The following is an 18,152-nucleotide window of genomic DNA, read 5'->3' as shown; positions in this document are numbered from 1 at the left end:
AACTGAAAGTTCAAAATGTTATGTGAAATCGGACAAGGTAGAGTGATGACTTGTTGTGCACGGTTGGCTCAGTTTTCTGGGAATTGCAGGGTTTTTGTTGATGATTCAGCACAACCCTGTTTGTTCATCTAAACAGTTGTAAAATGAAGAGATTCAGCAACACTAATTGAGGTTTTCGGTTTTAAGCCCTAAACTGTAGGAGCAGCAGTTTGTCACCTCTTTTACAGCCATATACGCTTACAGCACTGAATGAATGTTATGAAGTGCTTTCCTTCTTGGTTAAATAAGTCTTAAAACTTCCAGAAAATAGAGTAGTTAACAGACAAAGCTGCCTTCTTTTAGGTCACCTGATAGAATCCAGCCCAAATTAGGAGAGAGCGCTCTATGGTGGCCTGTATGAAATGGTTTGGTGACCTTTCTAGTTTATAGTGGGAAGCTATCCACATTACAAAATTACCACAAATGTCTCCCCTTTTGGCAGAGAATTGAATAATTGAACAGGTTGGAAACCATCTGCCCTTTTTGTGTCGTGGTTGACACACACACACACACACACACACACAAGTGAGGCAACTTGGGGAATCTTGTGCTGCCATGTGTCGTTCGTATTCTTTGAATCATTAAAACTTCATTCTCCAGATATTGTCCGCCTTGCTTCTACAGCTAGTACAGTAACTCCTCACTTAAAGTCGTCCCGGTTAACGTTTTGTCGTTGTTACATTGCTGATCAGTTAGGGAACGTGCTCGTTTCAAGTTGTGCAATGCTCCCTTATAACATTTGGCAGCCACCTGCTTTGTCCACAGCTTGCAGGAAGAGCAGCCCGTTGCAGCTCGCTGGTGGGGGCTTGGAACCAGGGTGGACCAGCAGCCCCTCCATCAGCTCCCTTACCAGCTCCCTGCTCCCCTAAGTTCCCTGTGCAGCAGCTGCCCAGCAGGCTATCAATTACTGGCAGTTCAGCTGTCCTTCCCCTCCCCACTGCCATGTGCTACTCCTGCCTTCTGCCTTGGAGCTGCTCCCAGGAGCCTCCTGCTTGCTGTGCAGGGGAGGGGAGAAGAGATGGGGTAATGTCAGGGTGTCCGTCTCCCCCCTACTCCTGTCCCCTGCTTACCCCTTCTCCATATAGAGCAGGGTGGGGACGGGACAGGGCTTTGGATGGAGAGAGCTTTTTAAAGGCAATGTACTTAGAATGGTGTCGGCATACTTAAAGGGACAATGCACATCTCTCTCTCTCCCACACACAGGGTGTGTGTCTCTGTCGGCCATGCTGTCTCCCCTCCCTCAATTCGTGCTGCTTGTAGAGCGTGAGCCACATTAACAACAATGTGTTAACCGAGTGCTAGTTCATCATTTAGCAGTAAGGCATTCCTTGGGATTCCACCCTCTAACTTCACCACCTCAGCCAAGCTTCACAATCATCATTGCTGTGTACAGTATTAAACTGTTTGTTTAAAACTTATACTCTGTGTGTGTGTGTGTGTGTGTGTGTTTACACACACACATTTTTTTCACCAGAAATAGTCTTTTGTCTCGTGAAAAACTTTTCCCTGGAACCTAACCCCCCCATTTACATTAATTCTTATGGGGAAATTGGATTCGCTTAACATCATTTCGCTTAAAGTCGCATTTTTCAGGAACATAACTACAACATTAAGCGAGGAGTTACTGTACTAAGTCACTTACAGGTTTAAGTATTTAGTTATTGAAGTCTCATGGTGAGAAACCCATACCCTTTACAGGTTTCAGAGTAGCAGCCGTGTTAGTCTGTATTTGCAAAAAGAAAAGTAGTACTTGTGGCACTTTAGAGACTAACACATTTATTTGAGCATAAGCTTTCGTTAGCTACAGCTCACTTCATCATGAGCTGTAGCTCACGAAAGCTTATGCTAAAATAAATTTGTTAGTCTCTAAGGTGCCACAAGTACTACTTTTCTTTTTGCATACCCTTTACAGTATCCATCACTTCTTACATGCTACTTTAGTAACTGGCTTAAAGGGTTTTATTTGATTATTTTACAGGCTAAATTGAAATGACCAGTGCCTGATGTATGTAACAGAATGGTTTAACAAAAAATAGAAATATTTGTAGGAGTTCTGGTTGTTATGTAACTATTCTGGCTTCATGAACTTCTCAAGGTACTCTATATATACGTTCCTGGGGGAATTCTGTGCTACTGCGCATGTGCATAATTAATGAGCCCCACATATTTTTAATTTTTTGTGCAGAAAAAAGCTTCTGCCAAAATGTTGCTGCAGATCCACGTTTTGCCCACCAGAGGGCGCTGTGGCGATAGAACAAAGCAGCAGCTCCCTGCCAGCTAGGGAAGAGAGAGAGCCTGTCTTCTTAACAGTGGGCCAGGTTAGGAGACAGGGGCCATGGGGAGACAGACAGCGTGGTGTGCTGGGGGTGGAGGGTCAGACAGGGGCTTATAAGGGCTAGTGAGGGAGGACAGACTGGGGCAGGGGCTGAATGGGAGTAGAGGCACAGAGCCACAGAGGGAGGGAGGTGCAGGGCCACATGGTGGTGTGGGAGGGGGTGCAGAGCTACATAGGGACAAGGGATGGCTGGGTGGGGGTACAGACACATGGGGACGGGGAGGGGGTACAGAGCCTCATAGGGACATGAGAAGGGGGTGCAGAGCCACATGGGGATGTGGGGAGTAGGTGTCTGAATGGGGGTGGAGGGGCACATGGACGGGGTGCAAAGACACATGGGGGTGCAGGAACATGGGGACAGGCAGATGTGCCTGACTAAATGGGAGAGGCTAAGAGTCAGCCAGGGTCTGCATGGGGGAAGCTCCCTAAAAATCTGTCCTCTCTCTCCCCCCCAAAATAACCCTCTTCCATACTTTTCCCACCCATACCCAACAACCCTCCCAAGTTCGTTACCCGTGACCACCCCAAGCCTTTGCACTGCTTCTGAGGGGTGTGGGAAATATGGTTCTATATTGTAGTTTAAATGAATTAGTACTCAGAGTTCTGGATTAATATGCCTAGTAAGGAATCTATTTGTCAAAAAACATTTCCTGAATCTTTTTGTTGTCTGTATTGTTAAAGACATTCTTGATAACAGGTCTTTTGAAATAAATGACCAAAAATAATTGAAATGTGTGTGATTATATTGTGTTATTTTTGACAAATATAATAAATATGCAGAATTTTAAAATACTGTGTGCAGAATTTTTAATTTTTTGGCACAGAATTCCACGAGAAGTATATATAGGAGTCTGGCTAGACAGAAACAGTGGAAGATATAAGGCATTCTGGTTGGCTATTATATTAGTTGTTCACCAGGTAAATGGCTCAATGGTTAGTCTGTTTACTGACCAACTAACAGCCTCTCAGATTATGTATGAACTGGTCATACACTGAGGTACTGTGCCTGGGGAAATAAATATATCCTGGAGAAAAAGTACCTGATTGTAGATTGTTGCAAAATTGCAGAAATTTGGTCTTCTGGGTATATTTTTCCTGATTGTGCATGAATACACTAAAGGTTAGTGAATTAATGTGGAATACACAGGGTAATTCTTTTGCGAGAGAGAAGACAGTGTTTTCCTAGTGAGTTATATATATCTGAGGGCTGGAATTAGCATTAGAACTCAATCTGATTTCTATCTCTAATTAAGTATTTAATCCTTTTCTGAAGAATATTGAATCCAGTGAATTAATAACGATCCACAGATATTTGCCAAATCTTAGACTAGATATTAAAGTACAGGTTATCATGAATCAGTCTAAAGCAATACACTAAATAAGCAGGAAAGAAAAGATTTTGTAAATGTGGCTGACTATAATGACCATTCTAACATAGCTGCATTTCATACAATTAAATGACTGTTAACGTAAAATCCATGATTCTAAAAACTAACCAATAATGAAAAGCCAAAAATAGACTAATGTCCACTGTTTGCTGATGATGAGCTGTATTACAGAAATACATACCTTATCCCCTCTCGTGGATTATGGCAGTGTGGTTTATTTGGGATTGAAAGCATAGTTCCTGAGAACTAAAACTGAGTTTTGTTTATGTATTTTAAAGATTATATGAGTCTAAAAGCTAGCGCAAAAAAAAAAAAAAAAAAGGTGCCCTGAAGCTTGCTGGAATTGGTCTTTGAATTGCCAAAGGAATTGTACTGTCTTTCTCCCCCATCTCCAGTAAGTATGTGTTTGTGTCTTTCAGTACGTTCAGGCAGATGCTCCGACCAATAAAACATTGGCTGGGCTGGTGGTGCAGCTGCTGCAGTTCCAGGAAGATGCCTTTGGGAAACATGTCACCAATCCTGCCTTCACCAAACTTCCTGTGAGTATTTGAATGCCAAGAGCGACTGCCATTATAGCAGTATACTTCATTCTTGTTCATCCAATATTTTTGTTGCCAAATGACACAGTGGCACAGTTCCAGCTGAGAAGGTAGATCTGTGGCTGTTCTACAGTCGCTGTCAATGCTTAATGCAGATGAGCGAACAGCTGGGTCCTCCTGTCTTGTGAAACAAGCTTTAAGCTTAAAACATCCTGCCATTTCAATATTCAGTAGCTCATTTGAAAGTGAGGAGTAGTTTTAATTTTCAGATGGCATAGTAATTTTTGTAGGGTCAAATCTGGAAATATTTTACCATAACTTGGATTTGATCTTTATCAGCAATACTGATAGCTTTATAACTTTCAACTTTGGTCAAAAATTTTTTACCAGATTTCACAGTTTATTCCTCATAATTGTGGCTATGTTTTAATTAGACACTATTAAATGGATACAATCAATTTAAAAATCACTCATCTGCCCAGACATTGTTTTCCCTGATAGTATTGCAAATAGCACTTTAATATTACTGTCACTTTTTCTTAGCATATGCGCAGCGTGTCTCAGTTGGCATGTGACCAGGATTCATCACCGAATTTGGTCCGCTGGTCAGATCATTAGCTTCCCCGGCTTGGGCCAGATACTGACGGGGAGTGCAATAGGAACACTCATCCATGCCCCCCCATTACTGTCACTGAAAGATTATAAGGAAAATCTTTATTTTTTCCAGTTGGTTTACAAAGTGCACTTGTTTGGACAATTTCACTGTTGCTTTTATGTAGTTAGTTTCTCCTCTGTGCTGGCCTCACACACTGAAATGGGAGAGGAAAAATAATTTTTAAAAATAGGAAAACTGAATTGCAAAATCATAATCATCTGGGGGAATATAAAGGGCACTGTAATGGCTGAAGCTAAATCTACTTTGGACTTAGTGTGTTTCATCCAAGAAACTCTGTAGCAGATTTACCATTTCATACCTTGGAAAAGAACCCACTTTGCAAGCAGACACTCTTAGGGTCTGAATAACTCAAGTCTAGATTTCTTTCTCTCTCTGTCTCACACACCCACCCACCAGGGAGTAGAGCTGCTGCGTAACTCAAAGGTTATGAATAATGTAGGTTGTAATGTTCAAGCTGGATGGTGTCACAAACTGTTGCTCTAGAGTTCTATAGGTTTTGTTTTTTTTTTAAAAAAGGATTCAAATGAAGTGTATTTTTAAAAGAAAGTAGAATATAACTTTGATACATGTATTTCTTTGCTTTAGTGCAGGTTTCTAAGACTCAAACACCTTTCTGTTTTAAACAATATGTGATTGAACTGTACATTTAAGCTTTTTATTTACCTCACCATTCCTATGTATGGTGTTTCCAGTGGCTTGGAATGTAGAATCATGTGATGTCTCTTAAACTTGTTCCTACTATAACATCTTAAATTGATAATCAAAAGATTTCTACTTTCTAGGAGCAAAAAATGGATTAGTACATTGCATGGTTAAAATTAGTTCTTGCCAGATATGCAGTTGTGGTTATAGCTTCATATAATCAACAGATTTCCCTTGGCTTATGGGAACATCCTGGATCTGGGGGGCGCGCGCGCTCTCTCGCTCTCTCTTTTCCTCCCCCGACTTCCCCAGTAATTACATCCTTTACCTGAGAACTCTTCCTGCCAAATCTTGTTGAAAATGGATTTTCAATGGAAATATTGTGCAATTTTACAGCCAGCTCTAAACTTACAAATATCCTGACTAGTGATCCTGGAAAAGAATGTTAAAATCTGAAGCATGCTCTCCAGTTTAAAACTAGAGTCCTCTCTGCTATTTTATCCATACTCTAGAAAGCAATCCTATATTGACCCCTTAGAGAGAGACTAAATGAGACCTAATGGACCCTTTAAATCTCCAGCTGATGTTCTGCTCTCAATTCTGGAATGTGTGGTATGGTATACCCCTTGATTGGTTGAAGTGAAATGGTGCCTTGTACGCTTCAGGTACTGTAATAAATAAATCAATCTGAGATGCATTTAGCAGTAAGTCTGCAAAAAAAATTTTTGCTGGTCCTCACAAAATAAACATTTTTTGGTTTTTGTTACAAAAACTTTTACACGGAAAGGGATCTTCAGGACCAGCCCCATGCAATCTTCCTGCTGCAGAAGTGGAGCCCAGCTGATTGGTTTATATCTCTGTTTTTCAAGGATATCTTCATTAGGAAAACAGCTGGAAACTTCCTTTTTAAAACAAATACTGAGATTCTCCTTTATCTCTTTAATCCATTCCACTCCTTTGTTTCTATTTTTCATAGATCAGGGCTCAGTGGCCACCTCTGATACATTATGTTCTACAGTATGTATGAATCCTGTTCCAGGTGGCTTGGGGAAGAGTGCTGCATTATACATCAAGAATATATGCACTTGTTCTGAGATCCAGAAGGAAGTGGGAGGCAGACCAGTTGAGAATCTCTGGGAAAGATAAAAGGGTTAAAAAATAGGGGTGATGTCGTGGTAGAGGTCTACTATGCACCATCAAATCAGGAAGAGGCAGTGGATGAGGCATTTCTAGAACAAATAACGGAGGTATCCAAACCCCAAGACTTGGTAGTAATGGAAGAGTTTAACTACCCAAACAGCTGTTGAAAAAGTAATACTGCAAAACATAACATTTCCAGTAAGTTCTTGGAATGTATTGAGGACAATGTTTTGTTACAAAAAGTGGAGGAAGTAATCAGAGGGATAGCTATTTTAGACTTGATTCTGACAAACATGGAGGAATTGGTAGCGAATCTGAAGGTGGAAGGCAATTTGGGAGAAAGTGGTCATGAAATTATAGATTTCATGATCCTAAGGAAAGGAAGAAGTGAGAGCACAGAATAAGGACAATTGACTTAAAAAAAAAAAATCAGATTTTAACAAACTCAGAGAACTGGTAGGTAAGGTCGGTGGGAAGAAAATCTAAAGGAAAAAGTCGTTCAGGACATCTGGTAGTTTTTCAGGCAGACAGTATTATACACACAACTGCAAACTATCCTGAGATGAAGAATGGAAAGGGGCCACTATGGCTCCATAAGGAGCTCTTTAATGACCTGAACATCAAAAAGGAATCTGTGATGGGGTGTACCAGACCTCTGAGGCTATGTCATAGCCCACCCCAGAAAAAGGTACAATAGGATTAGATTTTTACTTACCCATTGGGGGAAAAAAAAAGACTTTTGAGGGTAAATAAAACATTTACCAAGCAGTCAATAAAACATTAGGACAATGTTAGAACCAAGCACTTCCCAAAGTACCCATCTAGGTCCAGGACAATGATTAGCAAAACTGTATGACTTGCATGTGTGAAAGTCTGAGCAATTTAAAATGATATTCTGCTTGTTGTTTTTTTTTTTTTCCTGTTTGGTGTTCTGTAATGTAATTTAAATGAAAATCCAGGATTATAAGTGGAATGCAGGATATTAGTTACCAAGTATTTGCAACTTAACTTTCATGTGTTTAGGAAATGCTGAATAGTTGTTGTGACTTTTTTCTGTATTGTAGTTTAAATAACTTACCAAAACAATTGAAACTGGTATGATTGTATTGCATTATTTTGACAAATAAAATCTGTAGAATTTTTAATTTTTTTGGTACAAAATCCCCCCAGGAGTAATGTAGGAACAAAATCAGGAAGGCTAAGGCACAAAATGAGTTACACCTTGTAAGGGACATAAAAGACAGTAAGTGGTTCTTTAAATATATTAGGTGCAAGAGAGAGATAAAGGAAAGTATAGGACCTCTGCTTTGCAGGGAAGAAGATCTAATAACTGATATCAAGAAAATTGAGGTGTTTAATGACTATTTTGTTTCAAGGTGTCCCTAAAAAGGTTAATGGTGACCAGATACTCAAAACCACGGTGTTAACAACGAGGGGGAAGAAATAGAAGCCAAAATAGAGAAAGAAAGGCTAAAGAATATTTAGATGTATTCAAGTCAGCAGGCCCTGATGAAATTCATCCTGGGGTACTTGAGGAACTGGCTTAAGCAATCTTGGAACTATTAGCAGTTATCTCTGAGAAGGTCCCAGAAAACAGGAGAATGGCAGACATAGTACCTATCTTTAAAAAGGGGAACAAAGAGGACCTGTGGTATTATAGACCAGTCAGCCTAACTTACATACTGGGAAAGATACTAGAACAAATTATTAAACTATCAATTTGTAAGCACCTGGAGGGTAATAGGGTTCTAAGGATTTACCAGCATGAATTTGTCAAAAACAAATCATGTCAGACTGACCTAATTTCCTTTTTCGATATGGTTTTCTTCTTAACATATGTGCAACGTGCCTCAGGTGGCATGTGACCAGGATTCATTACTAAATTTGTTCCATTGGTTGGATCATTAGCTTCCCCTGCCCATGCCAAGTACTGATGGGGAGTGAGGGTTATGGGCCGTAATAGCCATACTGGATCGGGGGAAGCAGTAAATGTTATACCTTTTAGTAAGACTTTCGACAGTCCTACATGACATTCTCTTAAGCAAACTTGGGAAATTTGGTTGAGATGAAATTACTGTAAGGTGGGTGCACAACTGGCTGATAGACCATTCTCAGAGTATTTATAGTTTGCTGTCAAACTGGGAGAGCGTATCTAGTGGGGTTCCACAGGGGTCATTGACGCCCTGGGTCCAGTACAAGTCTATATTTTTCATTAATAGCTTGGGTAATGAAGTGGAGCATATGCTTATAAAATTTGCAGATGACACTAGGCTGGGAGGTGGTTGCAAGCACTGTGGAGGACAAGATTAGATTTAAAAACAACCTTGTCAAATTGGATAATTGGTGTGAATTCAACAAGATGAAATTCAATAAAAACAAGTGCAAAGTACTTCATTTAGGAAAGAAAAATAAAGTGCACAACTACAAAATGGGGAATAACTGGCTAGGTGGTAGTACTGATGCAAAGGATCTGGTGATTAGAGTGGATCACACATTGAATGAGTCAACAGTGTAATGCTGTTTTGAAAAAGGCTAATATGATTGAGGGGGTTTTAACAGGAGTGTCATATGTCAGACGCAGAAAATAATTGTCCCACTCAGCTTGGCGCTGGTGAGGCCTCAGCTGGAGTACTGTTTCCAATTCTGTGTGCCACGCTTTAGAAAAGATGTGGACAAATTGGAAGGAGTCCAGAGGAGAGCAACAAAAATGATAAAAGATTTAGAAAGCCAGACCTGTGAAGACAGACTAAAAAAACTGGGGATGTTTAGTCTTGAAAAAAGAAGACTGGGTGGGACCTGATAAGTCTTCAAATAGGTTAAGGTCTGTTATAAAGAAGATGTCGATCAGTTGTTCTCCATGTCCGCTGAAGATAGGATAAGAAGTAATGGTCTTAATCTGCAGCAAGGGAGGTTTAGATTGGATATTAGGAAAAACTTTCTAACTATAAGGGTAGTTAAGCTCTGGAACAGGCTTCCAAGGGAGCCTGTGGTATTCCTATCACTGGAGGGTTGGTTGTTTTTTTTGTTTTTGTTTTGTTTTTTAAAAAGAAGTTTGGCAAACTGTCAGGGATGGTCTAGGTTTACTTGGTTCTGCCATAGCACAGCGGGCTGGAGTTGATGACTTGCTCGAGGTCCCTTCTAGCCCTACATTTCTGTGATTCTGTAGAACATAGATTCTCACGTACCTATGAAAATACATATTAGAGTTGGCCTTTGAGCACCTGATCTGTGGGAAGAAGAAACATAAAGGAGTGGAATGGATTAAGATGAAATTTAGGATGCATCTGATCTCGCCGTGTGTTTACAATCAGACTGCTTAATTTTGAATTTGTTTTTTTTTGTTTTGTTTTGTTTTTTTTACTACTTGGAATGTTTTTAAGTGAGTGAAGAGTAAAGCTTTATAAAGTAAGCCCCAGATGAAAATGGAATGGTACATTTATGAGTTCACTGGTTTTGTGTTCTGTACAGAGTTGTGTACATTTAATGATACAAAGCGTATCTTCGCTATCATAGCATTGAAGATGTCACTTTTGGTCAGTGTTCACACTTCTGTCTCCTGATTCTAGGCCAAGTGTTTCATGGATTTCAAAGCTGGAGGTACATTATGTCATATTCTTGGTGCTGCTTACAAGTATAAGAATGAACAGGGCTGGTAAGTTTTTACTTGAATTTATACACCTTCTGCATGAAACTAAACAAATGAAATGCCTATTCAAACTACTTGCAATTTAATACACTTTCTTGAAGAGTTGAGTGGGAAAGGGAGTTGAGAAGAGGAATAAATTTTTGTTTTCTAGTTGATACTCTATTTAAAGTTATCTAAAGATGAGAAATATTGTGAGCTGATGGATGGAGCTTCAGAGTGGGAGTCAGAATCTCCTGATCTTATAATCCCATTTTTGCCATTTATTTGCTGTGTAATATTGGCCAAATTGCTGACTCTTGCTGTGCCTCAGTTTCCCCATCTGTAAAATGTGGATTATTCTTACTTGTCTCCTAGGATATTGTTAGGAATAATTAATGTCTACAAATACAAAGCACCACATAGATACTAATAAATAGAAAATGCTTTGTAACTGTTCATCTGTGCTCATAAGTAGAGAATGCAAGTTTCATAAAACCACTGCCTATATAAATATTGATGTGTACAAAACTGTCCATTTGGAGTCTAGCGGTGGTTATCGTGTGTACATTATAATTCTGAAGACTTTTCCCAAAAGGGAAGTTACATAATAAGTAAATTATCATTGAGAAAATTGCAAAATCTCCAATTGGGAACTAAAAATAGTCAATATAAAAGATCAATAACTCAGTTAAAAATAAGGCAGAAATTTTCCCTTCATTTATGTAGTTCTTTTTCAAATGCTGTAAAGACCTGTGAGTGTACCTGGGTTAAGATTACCCCCTCAAGCAAATCAAAAGGCAAGAATAAGCCATGTTTTAGTAGTATTTTTGTAGATGGTGCTCTGCCCCCTAACTGCATTTGCAGGACATGAAAGAGTAAGAAACTGCCATAAGTTAACTATCTGAAGTCCCTTCTTCCATTCCTACAATGCTAATACCCAGCCACAGATAACTGCTATCTGAGATATCTGAGTAATGTGCCTTTCAGGTGTTTGTGCTTCCTCTGAGCCTCAATAGAAGAGCACCTCAGCTAGCTCCCACAAAGTAAATATTCTTTTCTTTTTGGACAAACTTATTTCCCATTTACAGAAATCTGAATGAGAGCAAAACTCTGACATTTGGCCGCATCCTCTCTCCTCCCTCTCTTGCTGATCCCTCAAAACTAGCTGGTAGTGTCTTGAGTGTGTGTGCATGTGGAGTGGGGAAGGAAATGATACTTGAGAATTTAACATTGAGGATCAGATTTAGAGCCTGGAATGTTTCCTTCACTGACTTGACCAAATAATATGATGTGCCTGATGCATGATTCTTTGTTTTTCAATGGTATGCATTGTCGCTCTTGGTTAACCTGTTTGTGAATGATCTGTCTTATAGGAGAAGTACCTTTCCTGGTCATAATAGGTATGTCTGAAAAATGCACTTATCCAGTGCAGCTGGACGTACCTTGTCATTGTAATTCAAACAGATGTTCTCTAAAACCTTTTGCTCCAGACTTAGTTTCTAGAATTAATTAGTTAAACAAGAAGACAGGAGGACCTCCTAATGATCTTTTTAAAGTGATTTTTTTTTTAAAAAAAAAAATTCCCAATACAGTATATGCTGCTGTTTATATGTTAAGAAATAACATGAGTGCTTTTATGTGGAAGGTTAAATAAAATTATGGTAGAAATTTGAATGTATGAACAAAGTGAAATGAATCCTTAGTGTTGACTTCAACCATGTTTGAAAATTTTGGTCTGTTAAAGCTAAGCACTAAATAAGTGACCTGATTTATAGAGATGTTTAAGCCTTAACACGTGTTTTGAAAATGGTTGAAATAATAGTCGGAGTTTGAAAACTTGCTTGTGAACATAATCAGTATTTTAATTTTCTTTGTGTCCACTTTCCTAATGCTTAACTTTGTCCCATTAATCTCAGTCAGAGCAGCTATTGAAGATCACATTTTGACCAAAAGATTGTGAAATTATGTCAATATGTGTATATTGGGGCAAGATTTTTTTAATCAAGGCAGTTAGAATAATAAGTTATAGATCATCAAGCCCACCCTCTACCAGTCCAGAAATGTTCCGTACACAACTTTTTAAGATTTCTTGTTCTGACAGTCACTGTAAGACTTTAAGATGACATTTATATTGACATGTAATATTGACATTTAAATCTAGACAACTTTACGGTTGAAAGACAAGCATACAAAAATAAGTGATTGCCCGTAACTCCTTTCTGTTATGTTGTACATTACAACAAAGTCAGTCCTCTGTGGAAAAAATCCCATCACACTGGCTGAAAATCGAAACCACTAGGGAAAGAAAAAACCTTTCACAAATGTGAACGTCTAGTGATGTGCACCTCTCTGGTATATTATAAAGATCCTCCCCCCCATGTGGAGGACTGTGTATGCTGCAATACAGTACTTAAGGGCCTCAGATAGTTAAAGGTAAAGTGACAGGTTTCAGGGTAGCAGCCGTGTTAGTCTGTATCCGCAAAAAGAAAAGGAGTACTTGTGGCACCTTAGAGACTAAAATTTATTTGAGCATAAGCTTTCATGAGCTACAGCTCACTTCATCAGATGCATTCAGTGGTAAAGTGGTAGCTGCTTAGATTAGTAAATTGCTTAGATTAGTAAATTAATATAAAAATTACATGAGATTGTGAGGTTATAAATATGTAGGTTAATGTGAGCTTTTGAAGTTGTAAAATTCAAACTTGCACATCAAGATGTGTAAAACTGCATTTAACATTACATATTTACAAGCTGTAACAATCTCTCAGGTGTTTTACTGAAAATATGTGGTGCTCTGTGTATTTGAAGTATACTGCCACTTACTACACTTTGCACACTAACAAGCACTTAATCGCTTTTATTGTGTGTAGTGCTATGCTTGGACAGAAAGTCATGCACCCCACCTAAGAATCTGATACTGAATTCTTTATCAGCAGCTTTGTTTCTAATCCTTCTAGTTGCCAAAGTGAAGCTCACAACCAGTTACTGCAGATAACCACTGCTAGCGTTTAACAAATTAATAGTGCAGGCTGAATTGCTGGAGATCAGAAACTCCTGGAGCCTGTCAAATTGCAGACTTGTATCTAAATATATATCCTAACCTTTAAAATTCTTTACAGCTGTTGTCCAAATTCTTAGTATGGGGGGGAAAGTAAGTCATTTTAATTGAATGAATCCATCCCATGACTTTAGAAAGAAGTCACATTACTATGTCTCTGCATCATTAGATTAATAACTTGGGTTATTGTAAAAGATTTCCCACTTAACAATAGGCCAAGAATCAGATTTCAGTGTGAGGATGGATGTAATGTATTGTTTCAGTTACATCTACAATATGTATTCCATGCGTGGAATAGTGGATTTTTTCAGATGCGCCTAGTTCAAAAAAAAGCACCGTAGTGGATTTATTAAGATGTGTGCTTTATTAAGCTGCGTGCTTCTGAGGTTAGAATGTAGGCCTACAACTGATTGCTCAACATAACCAATAGACTAGTTAATGCGACGGAAATATAAATAGAAAGCAGTGTTTAAAGACATGAACATTGATTTGCCTATGCTCCCAGTGCTGCTGTCTCTTGTCGACCATTGTGAGCTTTGTCTCAATAAAAGTAAATGACATTTTCAGCTGCTTTTAATTAATTGCTCTTGTCTGATCACTCTAGAGAGCATAGAAATGTAGTCAATTGGCTACCTGTCTTACTCCAAGGTTTTGTTGCTAGTCATGTTGGATAATAGAACTTCAGCCTTGGATTTCATTGTGCATCTAAGAGTTTAAAAATCAACTGCATTTTGTTGATTGAGATTGACTGTTTCTTTTCTACTAAGTGGAGCAAGAGTAACATGGTTGAACCATTTCTATTGTGCTCTAAAACTCCATTAATAACTTATGTTCATACATGCAGATACTGTAAGAATCCGTTCTCTGTTAATATTAAGTTTACCAATGTAATTTACTAGAATGTGCAGAGTTTTAAATATCACTTCTTGGTCAAAACCAAATATAAAAAAGTCTAAAGATTCTTTGCTGTTGAAAATAGGCAAGTTGAAGTCTTTAATATCTTTCAATCATTTTCCTCGTTTACAGGCGGAGGTTTGATCTGCAGAATCCATCGCGAATGGATCGAAATGTGGAGATGTTCATGAACATTGAAAAAACACTAGTGCAGGCAAGACATTTTATAACTATAAACATTTTCTGTTTTGCGTCTCACTGTATTTGCCACTTTCTTTGGGGAAATGACCTTCTAGCTTTGAGGTCCCTTAGAGCTGTGACCTGCATCAGAATTCCAAACTTTGTATCTTTCTTGAATTTCTATCTGAATATAACTTTTCTCTTGAGAATCTCTGAAACTAGTTAGAGTGGATGACTGGGGGAATACTTAGTACAGAGAAACCTGGTAGTTAGGGTGGGAGAATAATTTTGAGCTTTAAAATTGTTAGACAACTATTTTTTAACTTTAAAATAAAATTGAGCATCTGTACAAATCAGTATGTTTAACAAGTTAAAACATTGTGCTTTAGAATTTAGGAAATGAAGAAGTTATAAAAAATTGTGAAACAGAACTATTCTTGCAAAAGCCTGGACACGTACGTTAAGGCAAAAAGTGAATTTACTGCTCTTGAAAGGTGCTGGGTTATTAGGGCAGGTGTAGAAGCACATTACAAGCTGCAGCAATAGAAACTTCAACATTCCATCAATGTGCCTCAGTCCTGACTTGGAGGGACCACATCTAGGAGTGAGCAGATAATTAATTTTGTTCATCAAAGTCCACCCTTGGCTCATCTGAGACTGCCAGCAAGGGTGAAAGTTCCGTTTTGTTTCTGATGAGAATACCCCTCCACTAGTAAACTCCGACTAATTTGTCTGAGCCACTGAACAGCTACCATACGGTAGCAGCTCATTCCTGTCCAGAGTCAAATTTGAATAATTGACCTAGAGGTTGAAAAGCTCTGTATCCCGTTACTCATCCCTTGTCCTTGTGCCATTACAGTGATCTACTCACTTCCCCATCCGAGCAGGTCAATTTAAAATTAAGTTTATTACTGTGTCAGTGATTGTTTCCTATGATAATCTGTAGGGCCTAGGCCAATACTTTTGCTTGTACTGCTTTCAAGCTGTACTTTTCAAGTATTTAGCAAAATCAGAAACGGGAGGAAAAGAACCCAAAAAGTGACACTCTTCATTGACATTTTGGAATAAATGGTTTTGCTGTGATTTGATTAAAGATAGCTGGATAGTCACTTTATTTTAAAATAAATATTTAGTGTGGCTAAAACCACTATTCTAGGTAATGTAGAAATATGTAGACACTAGTGCTGTAGGGTGAGATCCTAGTCAGGATGTATCGAACATGGTGTTTAGTTTTCCATTTACAGTAGCATGCTCAGGACTTGATCCAAAGCATCGTGAAGTTGAGAATCTTTCCATTTTCTTCAATGGACCAAGAACATGCTGGTGCACAGAACTCAGGTGGGGTGAGCAGGGCAGCCTCCCAGGGTGCGAAGCCACAGGGGTGGAAAAATGGGGCGGTGTTGGTGGTGTCACAGGGTCACATCTTCTCCTTCTGCCTTCCATTTAGCACAGGGGTTTTCAAACTGTGGTTGATGGGGGTCACTGGCCCACTCAGGCCCCTTGCTGTTCATGCTGTCCTCTGCACAGGTGGATGCTCCCCAGGCAGCGCTCCGTCCACCGCACTATTGCCTGTCCCTCGAAGGAGCCCAGCACTGGCCGGTGACATCGTCTGAAGCCATCCCCTACCCACAGAGCCCAGCAGCCATGAGATGTTTCTCAAGGCACTCGCATGCTTCTGCCCTGGCACTACTGGAGCATCTCATGGCAGCCGGGCTCCATTGGCAGGGACCAGCTCCGGGATGGAGCTGGTCAGTGCCAGGCCCTTTTGAGGGAGAGCATATTGGGGAACATCTCTGAGCTGTGCTGCCCACCCTGCCCAGGGAGTGCCCATCTGTGCAGAGGTGGCCCAGCTCGGGGAACAGGGCAAAGAGGGCTGCTGAGCAGCCGGCCAGTGCCCCAGCTCCCACAAGCTTCTGATCATTCAGCTCCTGGCAGGAGGCAACAGTTCTTAAACTGTAAGGCATGCCCCCACAGTTTGAAAACCTCTGTGCTAAATGGAAGGCAGAAATGGGGGGGGGGGCACATGACCCCATGCCCCTACCCACCCACACATTGCCTCTAGGGGGTGAAAATATGCTTGCTCGTCATGGGCACTAAAATGCCTAGTTAGGTTCTTCACAGGACCTTTGCATTAGTGTTTGTCAAGCAGTAATGTTTAATGCAGTAATTAATCCTTGATGGGTTCATGCCTTTCATCCACTAGTTTCTGATTTAAAGTTTTGCCTTTTCTCCTCTAGAATAATTGTCTGAGCAGACCAACGATCTACCTCATTCCAGATATTGAACTGAAGTTGGCTAATAAATTAAAGGACATTGTCAAACGTCACCAGGTAACAGATATGAAGTTTGTAGCAGCCTTGCATTTTTGCAGGTGAAGTTTTTGAAGCTGTTCATAAAGGACAACTGTAGAGATATTACTTTAGAATTGAGGCTTCTAAAAATTAAATAGTATAGAGGAGCAAGGGGCAACTGGTGGCCTGGGACTGCATCCATCTTTCCAGATCATTTTATTTGGCCTGCCAACAGTTAATAGTTTATTCTGCTGTGACATTTATTTTTATTTCTCAGCTTTTTTGCTGTGATAAACATACTGAGAGTATAAAGCGCATGTTTCGATGTGGAAGACTGATCACTAGGGGGACTGGCTGTGTGCTTCCTTGGGTTGCATGTATGCTGAATACAAGGAAATTTAATATCCTGAAAAATCAGGTCTGTATCCACTGCACCAAAAGTGTGGTGAGAAGTGGTGCATTGACAAACCCATGACTGATACTTCTGTCTTAATTTTTTTTTAACTTGTGATAAAATTACAAAGAAAAGTCTTTCATGAACAGTGGGAGCGTAACTATCTTTTTACTGAAAATGGACATAAGCCTCCGTTGCTCGTATGTTTGCAAGTCATGGCAGTGACAAAAGAATATAACTTGAACCATTTCTACAGCACCAATTGCAATGCCGAGTATGACAGATATACTGCTAATCGTCGATGTGCAATGCAAATGGAAAAGGCATTTCCACTTGATGAGAAAATGGTTAAAAAAAAAAAAAATCGAAACCATATATCTTAATGTATAATTTTGCAAAGAGTTAGATAAGCATGAACATGTGGAAGAAAAGTTAACCATAATTGTGCTCAATTGTTCTTCATTTCTTTTGACACTAGAGTACAGATGTGTCAGAATCAAGTCAGCTACAGATATATATCCAGACGATTGACACCAGTTTTAACATACATGAAGAGTTTATGAAGTTAGCCTCATTACACAGAACAAAAAAGGGCCCAGATATTTTTGGTGCAGTTCAGGAGGCTGTTGCATATTTTCAAAAAGTTGCCTACTTTTATTACGGACGGGCCACCGACTATGTGTAGATCAAAGGTCAGGTTTGCACATTTGTTGAAGCACAGTGAAGTGAATTGCCCAACACTGCACTGCATTATCCATCAGAAGTCGCTGTATGGAACATCACTGAACTTTGATCATGTCATGAATGTGGTCATGAAAGTTAGAAACGTAATTTGAGGTGGCAACAATAGCAAATTTGTGGCTTTTCTCAGTGAAGTGTATGTAAAATATGGCGACTTGGAGCCGTACGCTGAAGTATGATGGATGAATCATGATAAATGTCTTGAGAGAT

General features: G+C 39.5%; 1 protein-coding gene across 1 annotated transcript in view; it reads left to right on the top strand.

Annotated features, from left to right (window-relative positions):
* The window catches only part of SMARCC1 (SWI/SNF related BAF chromatin remodeling complex subunit C1), a 184,487-nt gene that overhangs the window by 15,697 nt on the left and 150,638 nt on the right, over positions 1 to 18,152 (top strand). The window contains exons 2-5 of the mRNA XM_074946484.1: positions 4,182 to 4,301; positions 10,326 to 10,411; positions 14,469 to 14,550; positions 16,754 to 16,846. Of these exons, the coding sequence (XP_074802585.1) occupies positions 4,182 to 4,301; positions 10,326 to 10,411; positions 14,469 to 14,550; positions 16,754 to 16,846 (381 nt within the window). The remainder of the gene's footprint in view (positions 1 to 4,181; positions 4,302 to 10,325; positions 10,412 to 14,468; positions 14,551 to 16,753; positions 16,847 to 18,152) is intronic.

This window comes from Natator depressus, chromosome 2, assembly GCF_965152275.1.
Source record: "Natator depressus isolate rNatDep1 chromosome 2, rNatDep2.hap1, whole genome shotgun sequence".
Taxonomy (NCBI): Eukaryota; Metazoa; Chordata; order Testudines; family Cheloniidae; genus Natator; species Natator depressus.
This window is presented reverse-complemented; position numbering and strand designations above follow the sequence as displayed.